At 37.0% G+C, this 19,826-nt stretch overlaps 3 protein-coding genes and 1 pseudogene across 3 annotated transcripts; 2 read left to right on the top strand and 2 right to left on the bottom strand.

The window, feature by feature from the left end:
• Positions 1-73: 73 nt before the first annotated feature.
• Positions 74-2,900, bottom strand: LOC122297002 (TMV resistance protein N-like). The gene is made up of 4 exons (XM_043106791.1): positions 2,374-2,900; positions 1,596-1,783; positions 697-884; positions 74-325 (listed from the first exon to the last, which is right to left on the bottom strand). Exons 1-4 carry the CDS (start codon positions 2,898-2,900, stop codon positions 74-76), a joined length of 1,155 nt encoding a protein of 384 aa, XP_042962725.1.
• A 3,661-nt stretch (positions 2,901-6,561) lies between these two features.
• Positions 6,562-8,766, bottom strand: LOC122297000. Its single transcript, XM_043106790.1, has one exon. The coding sequence runs from the start codon at positions 8,764-8,766 to the stop codon at positions 6,562-6,564; it is 2,205 nt and encodes a 734-aa protein (XP_042962724.1).
• A 2,981-nt stretch (positions 8,767-11,747) lies between these two features.
• Positions 11,748-12,131, top strand: LOC122296999 (disease resistance protein RML1A-like). The gene has a single exon (XM_043106789.1). It carries the CDS (start codon positions 11,748-11,750, stop codon positions 12,129-12,131), a length of 384 nt encoding a protein of 127 aa, XP_042962723.1.
• Positions 12,132-12,288: 157 nt separating this feature from the next.
• Positions 12,289-18,174, top strand: LOC122295739 (annotated as a pseudogene).
• The last annotated feature ends 1,652 nt before the right edge of the window (positions 18,175-19,826 follow it).

Here is a 19,826-nt window from a genome sequence, read left to right as displayed (position 1 = left end):
GTTTAAAGAAAGGAAATATTGAAAGTAATAATTGTACCTTAAATTGGCCGCTAATGTCCTTGATGTGGCCTCTTTACGGTTGAAAATCAATGAGCTTCTCTCCATGGAAATTGGATGGCAAAGATTCTAAATGACAGTTTGACCAATCAAGCACTCTTAATTCATTAGAAAGATAATTAAGTGATCTTCCTGAAAAGCGTGCACCACGGCTTATAAAAAATTTGAGTCTTTTCATCTTTGCAAACGATTTGGGAGTCAAGCATATCACGTCATGATCATCGCCCTCAAGCAAAACCACTTTTATCCCCTCAACATTGTTTGTTCCCTAATGAGACAATACAAAAGAGTGCCAGTAAAAGTATTTAATCACCTTCAAAATGTGTCATTATTAACTATTCATTCATATAAGACAAGGCAATATACTCATGATTAAAAATAACTCATTCTTGTCTTTGAAAAGGGATGATTATATATCTTTAAAGGACATTTAAGTATGATGATTTAATGATTCCCCTAATTAGTTAAATACATTACTTTAATTTGGAAATATAAAAAAATGATCACATTATCTATTGATACATATATGATATTTTATTTAATATGCAATTCTTTTCCATTTGTTATGAAAAGAAATTCAATACTATTCATGTAAGTACAAAGTGTTCAATTAAAAGTGCTTTAAATTTAAGAACTTACTACATTTTCCTCTAGTACATGGCGAGCATCTTCATAAAACCATAATCTACTACGTCCACCTGATTTATTGCGTGATTCCTTTCGGATAATTTCTCTACCCATATCTTGTAGCAAGTCATGCATCCACAATGTATTGTGAATAGTAATTGTAATGAGACACATATCTGTAAGCCTTTTGATACCATTTTCTGGAGAGAAACCACATTTTAACGCATAATCTAGGTGTAGTCCTTTGAAAAAAAAAGGCAATATCAAGGAAAATCTCCTTCTCATTATCATCTAATCCATCGTAACTTATATAAATTACTTCTTGAATATTTTTGGGAGGAATTCGTTTATACTTATCCAATGTGCTTCTCCAATGATTTATATTTTGACCCCTTAAATCTAAGCCTAGCACTTTTAAAACTAGTAGAAGGCCGTCAGCATATTGCATTCTTGCTTAGAGAGTTCCACATAATCTTCAATAGGTTTGTCTTCTTCAAAAGCGTGCCAACTAAAGAGCTCAAAAGCTTCATTATGATTCAATCTCTTTACTTCATATTTTGAATCAACTATAGAGATATTTAATAAATGTTGATCTGTTGTTGTTATGATGATTCTACTTCTTGGACCAAACCAATCACGAGCTCCAGCTAATGTTTCTAGTTGGACCAAGTCATCCACATCATCAAGAATTAGGAGAGCCCTTTTAGAGTAAAGTCCATGCCTAATTACTTTTATGCCTTTGTCCGTATCATGACATTCCAAACTTATTCCCAAAGTCTCATTAAGAAGTGTCTTTTGTAGCTAGATCAGACTTCCTACTTTTGAAGTTTCTCTAATGTTTTTCAAGAAATAACTTCCTTCAAATTAATAAGAAATCCTGTTATAGACCTCTTTTGAAATAGTTGTCTTACCAATTCCACCAGTTCCAAATATCCCTACTATGCATATAATATCATTCCTTCCCATATTTAACTGTTCATAAATGTCTCGTACACGAGACTCTATTCTAACTGGACACTTAGCAACATTAAGAGGTGTACGATCTACCATTTTTGAGTCCACCCATTTAATGATATCTTGAATAAACTCTAATTCATCCCTATCAATATAAAAGAAAAAAGAAATTTAAAGAGTTAAGACGTTTCATTGTAATACACACAGAAAGATGATTTAGTAACAATATCATTTTTTCTCTCTCCATATATTACAAAATTACAGTAGTTGTTTACCATCTTAAAGATAGCCTTTCTTCTTCCTCGTGCTCTTCTCAGTTTTACATTTTTCATTCTTTATATGAATTATTAAACATTTTAACTACTTTTTTGTTCCATTCTTGAATTTGTCCCTCCCTTAATTCTGAGAAGATTTCGATTTGTATTTTTTCACATTCGTCTGTTCTGTTTCTCCTATAAACATCATGTAAAATTAATATGGTAGTAAGATATTAAATCCCTTAGTAAGAAAAGATTTCTAATTTAAGTATGGTATATATGCATAAAACTCAATGCTGAAAAAACTGATAAATATCAGATAGTTTTGCATGGCACCATATGATCTTCATCAAGTTGCAAACTCTCATATTTGGAATTTGTCTAAATTTTCCCCCATAAACTTCTCTTGAACATCATATATAAACATATATAAAATATATATATATATATATATAAAAGCACAGCTCATTAAAAATACCTGTCCCCTAATTCAAATCCGGACAAATTGGCTACTTTTTCTAAAGCTGCCTTCCCCTTTGTAAGCTTTAATTTATCAGCCTTGAACTTATATTCAACTCTAGCAAATGCTTCTCCAAAACTCCATTTTTGATGTCGTACATCCGACGGATCTACATCGTAAAATAGGGGTAAAACAATTTGTTTCACCATTTCCTTACACTCAAGGATCTTCAATAGCTCATCTAAACACCATTTGGAATCTGAATAGTTTTTAGAGAATACAACGATAGAAATCATTGATCCTTCAATTGCTTTGAAAAGTTCAGGCGAAATTTCCACTCCTCTTTCAAGATTGTTGTCTATGTAAGTGTTGATTCCCCTTTGATGCAAAGCATGATATAGATGAGAAATAAAGTTTTGGTGAACATCCTCACCTATAAAACTCAAGAATACATCCTGAGTCCACCTAGGAATGGAAGAAGAAGAGAATGAGCGAGAGGAAGAAGCTCCTAATTGAAAGGCCATGGAAGAAGTGCTCATCCTCATCGATCTGATGTGTATGCGATATTAGTATCACCAAGTGGTCCAATTATAGAGTACTCATTGCAAATAAATAATAATAGAGAAGTGGGTCAAACTTCTCGGCAACTTCTTGGCAACAACCAGCATTGTAGCCAACAGGTTAATCATACCACTCCATTCATTAATTGACCGGTCTTTAATTTCCTAAATCTTCGATTAAATTAGCCTAAATAGTGAAGTCCACAAAATGGAAGGAAGCTGTCTGGATCATATCTAGCTTGAAATGACATTATCAGAGTGGGGACATCAAAAGATGTTGGATCACGGCCTACTTTAATGTGATAGACTTTCAATGCTCTGGAAATCCCAAAAGTCTAAAGTTTGCGGACGTCGGCATAGGGGAGAGGAAAACGTGGGGAAGAGATGGAAGGGACTCAACAGTGTGTTTAGCACCTTCTTTCTTCTTCTTTTTTTTCTTTTTTTTTTTCAAGTTGGCCTTGTTTTAAAACATGGGCTTGGGTCTGGGCCTAGAATCGAACCGGGTGTTACATTAAGTATTTGCTATAAGTCCGACCCAGGACCAATTTACCATACCATGGATTGGTAGTGAAAAAATATCTAATTCTACGTCATAAAATGATGAGAATATAATTTTTAATTATCTAAATTATCTAATGTCAAATCCAGCGAGGCAAGGCAACTCAGGCATAAACAAGTAATTGAGGCTAGCTAGTTCCCTTGAGCCACAGGAAATTAATTGATGTGAAACGATATGTATCATGTCTTTGTTTGTTTAGCCCGTCTTTTGGGATATTTGTTTGTGCTTCAGAAATTCAACGATATGGACATAAAAAATCACAAGACTTCAAACATCCAATGATTTATGAACCAAAATGTTACGTTACTCTTGAATTTCCAGATTGTATAAGAAATAGAGTGCAGGAATAATGGACGACAGTAGGATATTGATGAAAAATACCTCAAGTGTTCATACGCCTTGGGGTATTCGAGGTCCCCAATTCCTCCATAAAACTACTCAGATACTAGAAGAAAAGCTCCAGAAAAAATGCATATTCATCCCTCCCGGCATGATACTTAACTGACTCTTAAAAGGAAAATACATAAAAGTCCCTGTTAACAAATTCTGGAATTACTACCCAACGCCACCGTTTTATACTAACAGATCCTTATTATAATTGAACCTCTGCTTCTATTAAAGCTGCGTCGTTTCCCTTCTAACATCCAGGTGCTGTCGTTTGACCCAATGAAGCTACGCCGTTTAGAGTTCCAGCTTAAAGACATAACACAAGTCCGAAGCTTCCACTTCAACCCGTACGTATGCTGCCTTTAGTCTTCTTCTTCCTGAAACCAGAATACCCATTTCCATTTTTCCCGATCTCCTCCACACGTAGCATCCTAACATTCCTCCACCCTTACAAAACCTTGTCCACAAGGTGTGGATATAAAGCCCTAAGCTTCCAAAGGTTTTCCCATGAATTTTCTTCCTCCCCGAGCCCTACCCATTTTATTAGCACCTCCGTTGCTGCCCTTCCTCCCTGCTGCCTAATGCACCGATCCCTCACCATTTCTGGTTCGGGAATCACCTCGCCGTCGCTGTTGGTGGGTGGAAGTGTAGCAAGTGGCTGGATCCGCTCCCCCAGCTTTCTCTTTAAGCATGAAACATGGAAAACGGGATGTATTTGAGAGGAGGAAGGTAGCTCAAGCCGGTAGGCCACCGATCCGAGCTTCTGGAGTACCTTGAACGGCCCGTAAAAACGCGGGGCCAGTTTCATGTTCCGCCGTAGTGCCACCGTCTTCTGTCGGTACGGTTGTAGACGAAGGTATACCCAATCTCCCACATTAAACTGTCTTTCTGTTCTCTTTTTGTCAGCCTGATGTTTCATCCTTCCTTGAGCTGCCGTAAGGTTACTTTTTAAGAGCTGCAAATTTTGTTTTCTGCTGTGTAAAAGTTGGTCAACTGTTGGGTTGTTTGATGTACCTGGAATATAGTCAAGTAGTTTAGGAGGGGGATATCCGTATAGGGCCTCGAAAGGGGTCAATTTGGTTGAACTGTGGTAGGTACTGTTGTACCACCATTCGGCTAGTGGTAGCCACTGACTCCAACCAGTTGGTTTAGAACCCGCGTAGCACCTCAGATAACCTTCCACCACCTTGTTCACTGCTTCCGTTTGACCGTCACTTTGCGGGTGATAAGCCGAGCTATAGTTTAGGGACGTGTCCTGGAGGGCAAATAACTCCTTCCAGAAGGAACTCAGGAACACCGGGTCCCTGTCGGATACTATGGTTTTTGGAAAACCATGCAATTTGAACACTGACCCAAAAAATACCTTGGCCACTTGCTGAGCTGTGTAGGGATGTGAGAGGGCCATGAAATGCCCATATTTAGTGAAACGGTCCACTACAACAAAAATTACAGAATATCCTTTAGACTTTGGTAGCCCTTCCACGAAGTCCATTGAAATGTCAACCCAAGCTTGTTGGGGTATGGGAAGAGGCTGTAAGAGACCCGCTGGAGCCAGCGTTTCATACTTTGAAGTTTGACATATTTCACACTCCCTCACCCACCTTTTAATGTCTTTCTTCATCCCTGGCCAATAGAAGTCCCTTTTGGCCCTTTGATAGGTCTTTAAGTACCCTGAATGTCCTGCCATAGGGTCGGTATGAATGAACCGCAGTATTTTCAGTTTGAAGGGTGAGTCTGGAACTATGAAGATGCGTCCCTTCCTCAAAATTATTCCTTGCTGTAATGTTGTCCCTTTAGGAACCTCTTGCTGACTCAACAATTTCTCGATTAACTCGGCCATTTCTGTACTGTTCTTATAGCTGAGCTTCAGTTCTTCTACCCAATCTGAAGTGGGAAATGAAATCTGGGCAAACATCCCAACCTCTTCATTGTCAACTTCCCCTTTTCTTGACAGTGCGTCAGCCACGACATTCTCTCTTCCTCTTTTATATTCAATCCTGAAATCATAGCCCATAAGCTTGCTCAACCATTTGTGTTGAGCTTCCGTCCCAATTTTCTGCTCAAGCAGAAATTTCAGCGCTTGTTGGTCTGTTTTAATGATGAATGACTGCCCCAAAAGGTAGGGTCGCCATTTTTGCACTGCTGTCACAATGGCCAAAAATTCCTTCTCATATGTAGATAGTAGTAGAGCCCTCCCCTTCAACATTTTACTCAGAAAAGCAATAGGCTGCCCTGCTTGCATAAGGACAGCACCTACTCCCTTCCCACTGGCATCACTCTCTATTATGAAGGGCTTTGAGAAATCTGGTAGTGCAAGGACAGGTGGGTTCGTCACTGCTTCCTTTAACTTCTTGAAGGCCAACTCTGCTTCTTGGGTCCATACAAACCCACTTTTTGTCAATAGCTGAGTAAGTGGGGCTGCTATCAGCCCATAATGTTTTATAAATTTTCTGTAGTAACCTGTCAACCCCAAGAACCCCCTCAAAGCCTTAGTTGTCTTCGGAATTGGCCAATCCAACATCGACTGGATTTTTGTTGGGTCTGCTTTCACTCCCTGCCTAGAAATAATGTGGCCCAAATAATCCACCTCTTCCACCGCAAACCGACACTTAGATTTTTTTGCATACAAGCAATGTTGTCTCAGCATTTTCAAAACCTCTCTTAAGTGAATTTCGTGTTCCTCTTGGGACTTACTATAGATCAGTATGTCATCAAAAAAATAAGAACAAATTTCCTCAAAAAAGGTTTGAATATATCATTCATTAACCCTTGGAAAGTGGCTGGAGCGTTGGTGAGGACAAAAGGCATCACCAAAAACTCGTAATGGCCCTCATGGGTCCGGAAAGCCGTCTTAGGAATGTCACTAGGCACCACTCTGACTTGGTGATAGCCCGACCGTAGGTCAAGCTTAGAGAAAATCACTGCTCCAAAGAGTTCATCCAGTAATTCATCAATGACTGGAATAGGAAACTTAGCCTTCACGGTTTCCTTATTAAGTGCCCTATAATCCACACACAGTCGCCAACTTCCATCGGCCTTACGAACTAGTAAAACAGGGGCTGAAAAAGGACTAGAACTAGGTCTAATCACTCCAGACCTCAATAACTCAGCCACCATTTTTTCAATTTCTGTTTTCCGGTAATACGGGTATCGATATGGTGCAATTGCCACGGGTTGAGTGCCCTCCTTGAGGACTATTTGGTGGTCATGGGAACGCGGTGGTGGTAAACCTTGAGGTTCAGCAAATACCTCTTTAAAATCGTCTAAAAGTTCTGAAAAAGGTTCAGCCACACTTCCATCTGCATGTTCCATCTCCCCAACACACATAATCTGTAAAAGAACTCCTTTCCCTTTTGCTATAGAGGCCTTACAAACCTTCTCACCCTCCTCTACAACTGAAGGGTTTAGTTTCAGCCCTTTCAACTCAATGGATTTCCCTTCCCATACAAAACTCATCAGTAACTTTGCAAAGTCCCACGTGATAGGACCCAAAGTTTCTAACCATTGGACTCCTAATACAATATCACAACCAGCCAAGTCTAGTAAATGAAGAGGGGGTTGCAGTAAGTTACCTTGTACCTTCAGCTGTACAGTTCTACATAACCCGTCACTGCTTAAGCCTTGTCCATTAGCTACCCGCACCTTCAAATTAACTGAATAATCCACTTGTAGCTGCAACTTAGAGGCCAAGGCTGAATCGATAAAGTTGTGTGAGCTGCCCGAGTCCACCAAAATCACCACTTGTGCCCCGTGGATACTTCCCCTTAACCGCATAGTTCTTACGGTAGGGGTACCAGCAATAGCTGCCAAGGAAATTTCCAGTTCTTCCTTGTTGCTGGTAGGAGGAGCTGAAATTTCCAGTGGTGGTTTTTCTTCAATTTCTACCACCTGCAGTGATTCTTCTTCCTCACTAAATTCCTCACTCACATCCAAGAGGTAAATGCGAGGAGTTTTACATTTGTGTAACAGGTTCCACTTCTCATCACAATTAAAACATAATCCTTTGCGACGCTTTTCATTGATTTGCTCGGAGGAAATGTGTTTAGCACCCCCCATAGGTCGCTTCCACTTGTTGGTAGCATCACTAGAAAAGGACCCTGCTGAAAAAGTCCCTCCTCCCGCGGTGATTGGCCTGTCCCCCATAGATTTCGCAACCCGCCTTATACTTGGGAGGTATTCCTCTTGCATCTTTGCCAATGCATATGCAGCATTTAAATTCACCGGGTTTAGCATCCTAACCGGAATGCGGATCTCATCCTTCAACCCGCTGAGAAAACAACTCAGTTTATGAGTATCCGATAGTCCTCTTAAACGGTTGGTTAATGTTTCAAACTGCACCATGTAACCAGCCACTGAGGTGGTCTGCTTGAGCCTAGTCAAAGCTTCCATAGGGTCGTCATAAGCTGTAGGGCCAAAACGGAGGAGTAAGGATCTAGAAAAAGCATCCCAATCTCGGAATAAGCCTGCAGCTGCTGAATTGTCGAACCACACAAGCGCGTCTCCTTCCATGTGATAAGAGGCCATCAATAATCGGTGGGGTAGTTGGGTTTGGTGGAAGTCAAAGTAATGGTTGGCCTTAAAAAGCCATGCAGCAGGATTAACCCCTTGAAAGTGGGGAAAATCCAGTTTGACCCCCCTGGAATTGAACCGTCTAGGATCTTGATTGTCATGGTCTGGAGGAATTTCATGGTTAAGTGGGGGTAAAGGGGGGTTCTGGTTATGTGGTTGGGCAAAAAAAGTGCGTAACATGTCTTTAATCGCTTGTATATCCACTTTCACTGTAGCAACATCAACTTTCAAAACACTAACATCTGCTTTTACTTCTAGGATTTCATGTTGATGAAGGTCCACGTGATGCTGTAAATGCTCGAACTGCTGTTGCTTGGATCTGGTGTTGTCCGCCATTGAAGATGGTGCTGTTTGGTTGATTACTGGTTTGGTAATGGTGCTGTTTGGCTGTGGATAGGTCTGTTTTGGGTTAAAGTTTGGCCTGGAAATTATGTAGTGAAGGCTGAATGGAAATTATGAATCTGTATTATGAAATTAGGCTGAACGTAATTTTGTGCTTGGAATGGCCGGTAAGGAAATGAGTAAGGAAATGAGTGGGTCTGTTTGGATAGGATCGGTGACTTGATACCAATTGTTACGTTACTCTTGAATTTCCAGATTGTATAAGAAATAGAGTGCAGGAATAATGGACGACAGTAGGATATTGATGAAAAATACCTCAAGTGTTCATACGCCTTGGGGTATTCGAGGTCCCCAATTCCTCCATAAAACTACTCAGATACTAGAAGAAAAGCTCCAGAAAAAATGCATATTCATCCCTCCCGGCATGATACTTAACTGACTCTTAAAAGGAAAATACATAAAAGTCCCTGTTAACAAATTCTGGAATTACTACCCAACGCCACCGTTTTATACTAACAGATCCTTATTATAATTGAACCTCTGCTTCTATTAAAGCTGCGTCGTTTCCCTTCTAACATCCAGGTGCTGTCGTTTGACCCAATGAAGCTACGCCGTTTAGAGTTCCAGCTTAAAGACATAACACAAGTCCGAAGCTTCCACTTCAACCCGTACGTATGCTGCCTTTAGTCTTCTTCTTCCTGAAACCAGAATACCCATTTCCATTTTTCCCGATCTCCTCCACACGTAGCATCCTAACACAAAATTATCTAAAATGCTGATCGACAAGAATTATGAACCCAAAACGTGTTGAAGCAAGGAAGTAATTCAACGTACGAGTCTTTGATCATGCAGCTAATTAATTATTTTTCTCTTTCGTAATATAAACGCGTATATATGGACTTGAGCTAATCAATTGTACGGCTTGTCTTATGTGTGCATCCAAACGCTCAAATGTAAGTTTTTAACTCATCTATATATCTTTATACTGTACATTAATTTACAGATATGAATTTAACAAAAAGGAGAGAATTACTTGTGGTCAAGGTTTGTGCGGATTGGGATTTGGGGAGGGGGGATTCTATACCCTACAACCTATATCACTTAATTTTTATTTTGCTTTTGGTCGTAAGATAAAAATTAAAAAAAAAATGCTAATTAGATTATGTTGCTTGTTTTTCATGTGAAGAGTCCAGCTCATTAATTTATTTGTATGCAAAAATGAATCGAAAGTTATCGAAGAAATCGTTCAAGAGGTCTCTAGAATAGTAAATTATTCATATCTAAACATTGCAAAATATCTAGTTGGGATGGAGTCTTGGGTGCAAGACATTGATTTGCTTTTAAGTATCGAGATGAATTGAATGACATACGCATGGTGGGAATATTAGGAGTTGGAGGAATTGGTAAGACAACTATTGCCAAAAACATCTATAACTCAATTTTTTCACAATTTGATAGCCATTGTTTCTTGAAAAATGTTAGAGAAACTTCAAACCAAGTAGGTGGTCTGGTCCAAATGCAAAATACACTTCTTAATGAGATTCTAAAGCCTCAAAATGTTTTGATGTTGGTAATTTTGATACAGAAGTTTATGAGTTAAAGCGCAGGCTTTGCTTTAGAAGAGTTTTCTAAATTCTTGATAACGTGGATGAGTTAGTCCATTTAGAAACACTTTCAACAACTCCTACTCATGACCAATTTACCATGGATTGGTAGTGAAAAAATATCAAATTTCACGTTATGGGAAGATGAGAATCTGAATTATCTAATGTCACATCCAGCAAGGCAACTCAGGCATGATATATATTTATCAAACTCATCATGTGATTGGGTGGAGTAGTTCTAGTACCAAAACGAGTGGTTCAGGCTAGCTATTTCCCGTGAGCCACAGGAAATTAATTAATGTGAAACGATGAACACAGCCCGCACCCTACGTATACGACCGGCCTCCGGCCATCATAATCTACTCATGCTGATCTGTATCATGTCTTTGTTTGTTTAGCCCGTCTTTTGGCATAGTTTTTTGTGCTTCAGAAATTCAACGATATGGACATAAAAAATCACACGAAGACTTTAAACATCCAATGATTTACGAACCAAAATTATCTAAAATGCTGACCAGAATTATGAACCCAAAACGTGTTGAAGCACGGAAGTAATTCAACGTACGAGTCTTTGATCATGACTTATAATATAAACACGTATATATGGACTTGAGCTAGCGTGCATGGACTTAATATCATGAGTTTGATCTTTATTTATTTACTTTTTGATAAGTAAAACCAGAAACGTTATTGGCATCAGTTAGGAGATTATGGATACCATGTCCATGTGTGTGCACATGAAGGACATAGCAATCCAACCTTTCCCTAATCTTCTTCAAGAGATTTTAATCTGGAAGTACTTTCATAATTTCGTACAATGACAAACTAATTACCCTACTGCTCATTGATAGTTTGATGACGGACGGGGTTTGAGACTTCAGATGAGACACAAAATTATCATATCATCTTATTCTCAAACATAATTCAAATACAAAATTTTTAAAATAATCATTACAACTTTTTCAAACTTTCAAATAAAAAATAAAAAACAATTCTAAGCTTTTCAAATTCTCAAACAAAAATAATATTCTAAAACTATATTCTTACAATATTTAACTTTATAATATTTTTTATTCAAATTTTTATCTCTCATTTCTCAAATTCTAAAAAATAATTAACTCAAATTATTTCACTATTATTCACAAATTATCTTACTGCTATTCACAAAATTATTATCTAATTTCACTCCTCAAATTAAATCAGACCTAACACACAATTGCGACATGTAATTAAGGAAAGTTCAGTCAATTCTTTAACTTTTGTACGCTACTCTTTAATGACAAACGCTGCTACTTGTCTTTTAAAGGAGAGCCCCATGTCCAATATTTATATGCGATAAGGATAGGTAGAACTCAAGGCATTGCAAACACAATGACTTCTTCCATGTCCTTCCTTGGACTCTCTTCTTCCTCCTCTTCTACTGTTAGCTCTCTGTGGTTTTACGATGTATTCTTGATTTTTAGAGGAGAAGATACTCGCAATAGTTTTACTGCCCATCTTCACCATGCTTTGCTTCAAAATGGCATCCACACCTACATAGATGAGGACAAGCTTAGAAGAGGTGACGAAATCTCACCAGCACTTCTCCAAGCCATTGAAAATTCCCGACTTTCAATTATCGTGCTCTCAGAAAATTATGCATCATCTATTTGGTGCTTAGATGAATTGCTCAACATTCTCAATTGCAAGGAAACAAAGCAACAAATAGTTTTACCTATATTTTACCATGTAAATCCATCAGATGTACGAAATTAAAGAGGTAGTTTTGGAGAAGCTTTGGCTGTATGTGTAGGAAAATTCAATGAAGATGTGAAGAAGGTGCAAAGGTGGAGGGCAGCCCTACAAGAAGTGGCCAATTTGGCTGGATACGAGTTGGAAAATGGGTAACTCTAACCACTCTTGTGTCTTTCATTGGAGATTTGTTATTATTATTATTGTTATTATCATTATTATTATTATTATTATTATTATTATTATAACACATCAGTACTTGAGAAAAATAATTGAAATTATTTATTTTCTACACCATATAACTAAAATATAGCTACGGAATGCGCAAGCGTTACGAAATCTTTTTGAAAAAAAGTAAGATTTACTATTAAAAAATTAATTTTGTTTCATGTAAGTATCATATTTACTTATTTTTTTCAAAGAGATTGCGTGGTACTTACACACTTCACGGCTACAAATATTTTTTCTAAAAAAAAATAGTACTCTTGAAAACGGAAACAAATTTAAGAATGCATGTAAATGCAATCAAGTGTAAAAGATATGAATCTAACCAAAAAAAGAGCATTACTTGTGGTCAACGCTTGTGCGAATTGGGATTTGGGGAGGGGGGATTCTATACCCTACAACCTACCACTTAATTTTTATTTTACTTTTGGTTGTGAGAAAATAACTTATTAGATTGTGTTACTTGTTTTTCATCTGAAGAGTCCAGCTCATTAATTTATTTGTATGCAGGAATGAATCGAAATTCATCCAAGAAATCGTTCAAGAGGTCTCTAGAATAGTAAATTATTCATATCTAAACAACACAAAATATCTAGTTGGGATGGAGTCTCGGGTGCAAGACATTGATTTGCTTTTAAGTATTAGGATGAATGACATACGCATGGTGGGAATATTTGGAGTTGGAGGAATTGGTAAGACAACTATTGCCAAAAAGATCTATAACTCAATTTTTTCACAATTTGATGTTCATTGTTTCTTGACAAATGTTAGAGAAACTTCAAACCAAGTGGGTGGTCTGGTCCAAATGCAAAATACACTCCTTAATGAGATTCTAAAAGCCTATAAATGTTTTGATGTTCGTAATGTTGATAGAGGAGTTTATGAGTTAAAGTGCAAACTTTGCTCTAGAAGGGTTCTCTTAATTCTTGATGATGTGGATAAGTTAGTCTAGCTAGAAACATTAGCTGGAGATCGTGATTGGTTTGGTTTAGGAAGTAGAATCATCATAACTACAAGAGATCAGAATTTATTAAATAACCATAAGGTTGATTCAAAATATGAAGTAAAGAGATTGGACCAAAATGAAGCTCTTGAGCTCTTTAGTTGGCATGCTTTTGAGGAAGATAAACCTATTGAAGATTATGTGGAACTCTCTAAGCAAGTAATATCATATGCTGAGGGTCTTCCACTAGCTTTAACAGTGCTAGGCTCAGATCTAAGGGGTCAGAGTATAAATCAATGGAGAAGTGTATTGGATAAGTATAAAAGAATTCCTAGCAAAAATATTCAAGAAGTACTCTATATAAGTTACGATGGATTGGATGATAATGAGAAGGAGATTTTCCTCGATATTGCCTTTTTTTTTCAAAGGACAACACATGGATTATGTCGTTAAAATATTAGATAGTTGTGGTTTCTCTCCAGACAATGGTAGCAAAAGGCTTATAGATAAGTGTCTTATAACAATTACTATTCACAATACATTGTGGATGCATGACTTGCTACAAGATATGGGCAAAGAAATTGTTCGAAAGGAATCACGCAAAGAACCAGGCACACGTAGTAGATTATGGTTTTACGAAGATGTTCGCTATGTACTAGAGGAAAATGCAGTAAGTTCTTAGATTAAAAGCTCTTTATGTTTATGTTTATCAAAAGGCTTATAGAGGAATATTTATGTTTAATCTCATTATTGGGCAGTGCAATAAAAGAATTGCCTTCATCCATTGGGTACCTCACTCCTGCGCTTAAAGAGTTATTTCTGCCTCGACAATGCACAAAACTTATGCATCTCCCTAGTAGCATTCATCAGTTGCAAAATCTAACGGTGGTTTTTCAAACTGACTGTGTTGGATGCTTAATTGGGATTGAATGTTTATCTATAGAAGGCGGCATGGACCTCATGCGTTTTCCAATTAGCGTTCCTCACTGGCAACATCCAAAGAGTTTTTCTCTCGATAAGTATACAAATCTTGCAAAAGAAGAAATAAGTTTAGCCATGAGATACCGGACTGAGCCTAAACATTTCCACGTAACAACATCCGGAATGATTAAGAGGTCTAAACCAGAATCAAGTGCTGAATTACTCCCGATGCCGGTTTATAATTGGTACCTTGACGACTTTTCATTTTATTGCACATCCACTTTGCAAGAGTTAGATCTATCTTGTTGTGATATTGTCAGCCTTCCTCTGGGCATCGAAATCTATTTAGAATTGAGGATTCTCAAATTGCGGCATTGCGAGAAACTTCAAGAAATTCTACTTCTTCCACCAAATATACAAGAGCTATATGCTAGTGAGTGTTTCTCCTTGGAAAGATTCCCAGAAGTATCAACAAAATTTCAATTCCATACATCATGTGGCTTGCGAGACCTAAGATGGATTGATTTGTCCGGTTGCCATAAATTGCTTGCAAATATAGGGAGTTAGGTGCCAAATCCTTTAGTTGTTGAGGTATGTCTCTATTTCTCTCTATTTTTTATAGGTGTTTGTGTTTGCGGATTGCCTTGTGCTTGTGAAAATATGTGATACATGTTTGACAGGAACATATTCAGGACCATTCATGTGGTATTATATTTCTTGGGCATAAGATTCCAGATTGGTTTAGCCATACTAAGGAGCCTTCAAATAGAGATTCGTGTGAATTGAATATTTGTGGGCCCTTGTATTTGGATGAAATCATAGGTATTGTTTTCTGTGCTGTTATTGGATCCAACTCGGATGACTCCCCCTCCAGTATCCGTGTTTCTATAAATGGTAACATGCTGGTAAAAGCAAATTTTGAATTATTAGGAGACTGCGATCATGTTTATCTAAATTACTCATTTCCTGAATGTATCGAGCAATGGCTACAGTACCCAACAGGAGACAATTTGAGGTTTATATTTGATAGCAATGAAGAAGTTGTAGTGGTGTTTAAAAGTTGCAGAGTTCACATAATCTATAAGCATGAAGAGAATGAGAGTTTAACAGTTGGGGAGTGCTCAGTAGATTCATCGAGTGGTATCCAGAAGTATCAACAAAATTTCAATTCTATACATCATGTGTCTTGCGAGAGCTAAGATGGATTGATTTGTTCGGTTGCCATAAATTGGTTGCAAATATAGGGAGTCAGGCGCCAAATCCTTCATTTGTTGAGGTATGTCTCTATTTCTCTCTGTGTTTTTTGTAGGTGTTTCTTGTTTGTGGATTGCCATGTGCTTATGAAAATATGCGATATATGTTTTCCGTACAGGAACATATTCAAGACCATTCATGTGGTATTATATTTCCAGGGAATAAGATTCTAGATTGGTTTAGCCATACTAAGGAGCCTTCAAAAAGAGATTCGGGCGAATTGGATATTAGTGGACCCTTTTATTTGGATGAAATCATAGGAATTGTTTTCTATGCTGTTCTTGGATCCAACACGGATGACTCCCCCTCCGGTATTCGTGTTTCTATAAATTAACGGTAACATGCTTGTAGAAGCAAATCTTGAATTATTAGGAGACTGGAATCATGTATTTCTAAATTACTCATTTCCAGAATGTATCGAGCAATGGCTACGATACCCAACAGGAGACAATCTGAGGTTTATATTTGATAGCAATGAAGAAGCTGCAGTGATGTTTAAAAGTTATGGAGTTCACATAATCTATAAGCATGGAGAGAATGAGAGTTTAACTGTTGGGGAGTGCTCAGTAGATTCATCGAATGGTATCTAACTTTGTAAGAGACGCCGAGATGATGAAGACCGCAACTTGGAATTCAATGGGTATCCACAACACAGGATGTGCTCTCAAAACTTGAGCAATTCAAATGTGGTTGTTGATTTTGCAGATGTTGATGCTGATTTCACAGTAGCAGAAGGAGGCTCTGAGGGAAGTTTAAAAGAAGAAGAAGTACTTGCCTCTCGATCTGCATCCTAAGAAGGCCAAGCCAATTCAGAGAAGCTGGCTTACTAGGCACTAGGTCAGTGTCTTTGCATTGATAAAATTCCCCAGTATGGCTTTTTTTTTATTATTGGATTGGTTTCATGATATTAATGGTGAGTACAAGTATTTTGCACTGCCGGTGCAAAAGGGTTTCGCAAATGATCGAACCCTAGACTTGTTTGTGTGGTCGGTGTTGTTGTGACATGGTAATTGTGTGCTCGGTGTTGCCCCATCCATCCACTTGCAGCCTCCTTTTTTACTTCATCGATAATTTTTTGTGCATCCCCTTCAAAAGTTACTCTCTCTGAAACTACTGATCTCTACATGTTTCCATTGCCTTCCACGTAGCACTTGCTTTAGCTAACTCAACACTTCCAAGAAAGTTCTTATCTACACACAAAGAGAAAATGATCTCCCCTTCATGATTTCTTGCTACCACTCCTATACCCTTTTTTCGCTCTTCCTTATTCAATGCTGCATCAAAGTTAATTCTTGTGAAGCTCTCAGTGGGTCGTAACCAGTTAGTTTCTCTTCTTCTCATGCCAGGTTCAATCTGTTGCTCTCTTTTCTCCTCCTCAGCTTCTTGAAAGACTTTCAGCTTTACTAAAGCCTTGTGAAGAACCATGCATGGAACATCAAATTTATCTTCAAAAACTGCTTTATTTCTTCTGGACCAAATACCTGCAAATATTACAAATATTTCTTCTATTTCTTCTGATTAGAACTCTGCTACAGTTTTTCCCATAACTGGAAAAATTATATGGAACTTAATTAATACGCTTTAATTAGTTGGTTTATTGGTTCTTATATATATATATATATATATATATATATATAATCGAAGTATACCAGAAAATTCAGTAGTTAATAATTCAACTGTCTCAGTTTGACTGAGATTATTGTGGACATAAGCATTTGCAACTAAAGACATCTTATTCATGATATTAAAGATTTCTTGTTCAGAGAATCCGTCAATATTCCATTCATAAATGTTGTAAAAAAAATGATAAACTGTGTTATATATATATGTGTATATATAATTAATATGTTAGGTGATCGTGGCATTTTCTGATATTGGGGTATTAATTTGGATTAATTAATTGCCTTTCTTGTATTTCTTGGCACTACACAAAATTATATTATTCTTTCCTCTAAACAGACATGATGAATTAAATGATGAGTCTCAATCTCTCTATACTGAAACCTTAATTAATTAATTAGTAGTACTATTAATAATCCTATCAACCAAATGCACAACTCATGATGACAAAATTATAAGTAAATGCACGTATAGACCTGATTTCCACTTATGTTTTCATTGGATACAATTTTTCCATTCACTCCAAATTAATTAATGATGATGCGTGAAGTATATATGTTAATAGTTTAAAAATATATATCTTTTGTCAAAGCTTTGCAGGTGAATTCTACTTTTGATCAGTTGGCTGAAGGAGCTGAATTTGAAGTTAGGATTTGGAGCGCAAACGAAACCATAACTTGTGTTCTTAGTCAGGACTGGATGAACCATTAAACAGCACAGGCGATATGCTGAAATTAAGTTCACTTTATTGTTTTAAAAAAATCAATTTATATATGTACACGTGTATGATACATGGCTTAAGAATGGTTATTGTTCTTCTTTCTTGCTCCAACTTCTCTGTAATTGAACCTCTCTGATGAATGGTATTTACTCTTACAGAGAGGGTGACGCCTTTCAAGGAGCTTCTATCTCTTCCTTTTACTCTTCTTCTTCTTTTAGAGGTGAAGATGTTCGCCAAAAGTTTGTTTCTCATCAATACCGTGGTATGGATAAAAGGGGAATTGGCACTTACATTGAAACTGATCTTGGAAGAGAGAGGAAATTTCACCAACACTTTTCAAAGCTATTGAAGGATTAAGGATTTCTATCGTTGTACTTTTTAAAAATTATTCAGAATTAAGATGGTGCTTGAATGAGCTATTAAAGATCCTTGATTGTAAAGAAGCGATGAAACAAATTGTTCTACTAATTTTTTACGATATAGACCATCGGAAGTACGGCATCAAAAATGAGATTTTGGAGAATCCTTTGATGCTTTAGAAGAGAATCCTATGATCCTTTGATGCTTTATAGGTACTTCCTGTGAGCTGTGCCTATATATATGTTTATATTTGATGTTAAAAGATAAGTTTATGGATAAAATCTGGATAAATACAGGATATGAGAGGGTACTGCAAATTGGTGAAGATATGGTGCCATTCAAAACGGTTTGGTATTTATCATTCTTTCCGACATTGAGTTTTATGCAAGCCATAAATATATTTGGAATCTTTTTTGGATTTGTTAGGGCATTAATTACCGCATTAATTTCATATAATGTATGTACATTGGAAAAACAAACAGAGAAATTGACATGAAAAAAATACAAATCTAAATCTTCTCTCTCTGTTTTTTATTTTTTATTTTTAACTAAATCATATAATTCATATATAATTATACTTTGAGAAGTCTTTCAAATTTCTCTCTTTTGTATTGATAGGAAAGAGTTAGAATTTATCCAAGACATCGTTCAATGGGTGGACTCAAGAATAGTTTTTTTTTTTTGGCACCGGTTGGACTCAAGAATAGTAAACCATATATCTCTAAATGATGCCAAGTACACCATTGAAATAGAATCGTGCGTACAAGACATTTATCGACACTTAATTATTAGAATGAATGATGTTATATACATGGTGAGGATATTTGAAATTATTTCAAAAGATATCTATAACAAAATTTCTCATCAATTTGAAGGAAGTTATTTCTTGAAACATGTTAGACTTCAAAATCAAGAGGTTTGATCCTGCTACAAAATACATTTCTTTATGAGATTTTAGGAACCAATTTGGATATTCGTGATACTGACAGAAGAATTCATGTGATTAAGGACTTTGCTCTAGAAGGGTTCTCCTAGTTCTTGATGAAGTGGATGAGATGGTTCAAATAGAAAAATTAGCTGGAGATTGTGATTGGTCTTGTTTAGGAAGTAAAATCATCACAAAAACAAGCAATCAACATTTATTAAGTGATTCTAAAGTTGATTCAAAATGCAAGGCGGTGATATTGGGTGACAATGAATCCCTTCAGCTTTTTAGTTGGCATGCTTTTGATAAAGGCAAACCATTGGACGACAATGTGGAACTCTCTAAACATGTAATAAAATATGTTGAGGGCCTTCCATTAGCTTTAACGTTGCTAGGCTCAGATCTAAAAGATAAGAGTATACATCAATAGAAGAGTGCATTAGATAAATTTAAAAAAATTCCAAACGGAAATATTCGAAAAGTACTTCAAGCAAGTTATGATGGATCGGATGAGAATGATAAGAATACGTTTCTTGATATTGCATGTTTCTTCAAGGAGAATGCTTGGCTTATGTCACTAAAATACTTGACGGTTGTGGTTTCTTTCCGGATGATGGTTTCAAGAGGCTTGTAGACAAGTTTCTTATTACTATTGATAAGCCTAATAGATTATCGATGCATGACTTGATACAAGATGTGGACCGAGAAATTATTCGTCTAAAATCACCGACAAACGTAGTAAATTGTGGT

Source organism: Carya illinoinensis, chromosome 15 (assembly GCF_018687715.1).
Source record: "Carya illinoinensis cultivar Pawnee chromosome 15, C.illinoinensisPawnee_v1, whole genome shotgun sequence".
NCBI classification, from domain to species: Eukaryota; Viridiplantae; Streptophyta; class Magnoliopsida; order Fagales; family Juglandaceae; genus Carya; species Carya illinoinensis.
The sequence above is the reverse complement of the archived record's forward strand: the minus strand, read 5'-3'. Positions and strand labels throughout refer to the sequence as shown.

Bases quoted from the DNA above. Each gene is read 5' to 3' on its own strand.
- LOC122297002 (XM_043106791.1), bottom strand. From the start codon at position 2,900: ATGAGGATGAGCACTTCTTCCATGGCCTTTCAATTAGGAGCTTCTTCC. The intron at 1,784-2,373 runs GTATTTTTAATG...TTATATTGATAG, and splicing joins GGATTTGAATTAGGGGACAG to GGATGAATTAGAGTTTATTC. The intron at 326-696 runs GTAAGTTCTTAA...TTGTCTCATTAG, and splicing joins ATGTACTAGAGGAAAATGTA to GGAACAAACAATGTTGAGGG.
- LOC122297000 (XM_043106790.1), bottom strand. From the start codon at position 8,766: ATGGCGGACAACACCAGATCCAAGCAACAGCAGTTCGAGCATTTACAG.
- LOC122296999 (XM_043106789.1), top strand. From the start codon at position 11,748: ATGACTTCTTCCATGTCCTTCCTTGGACTCTCTTCTTCCTCCTCTTCT.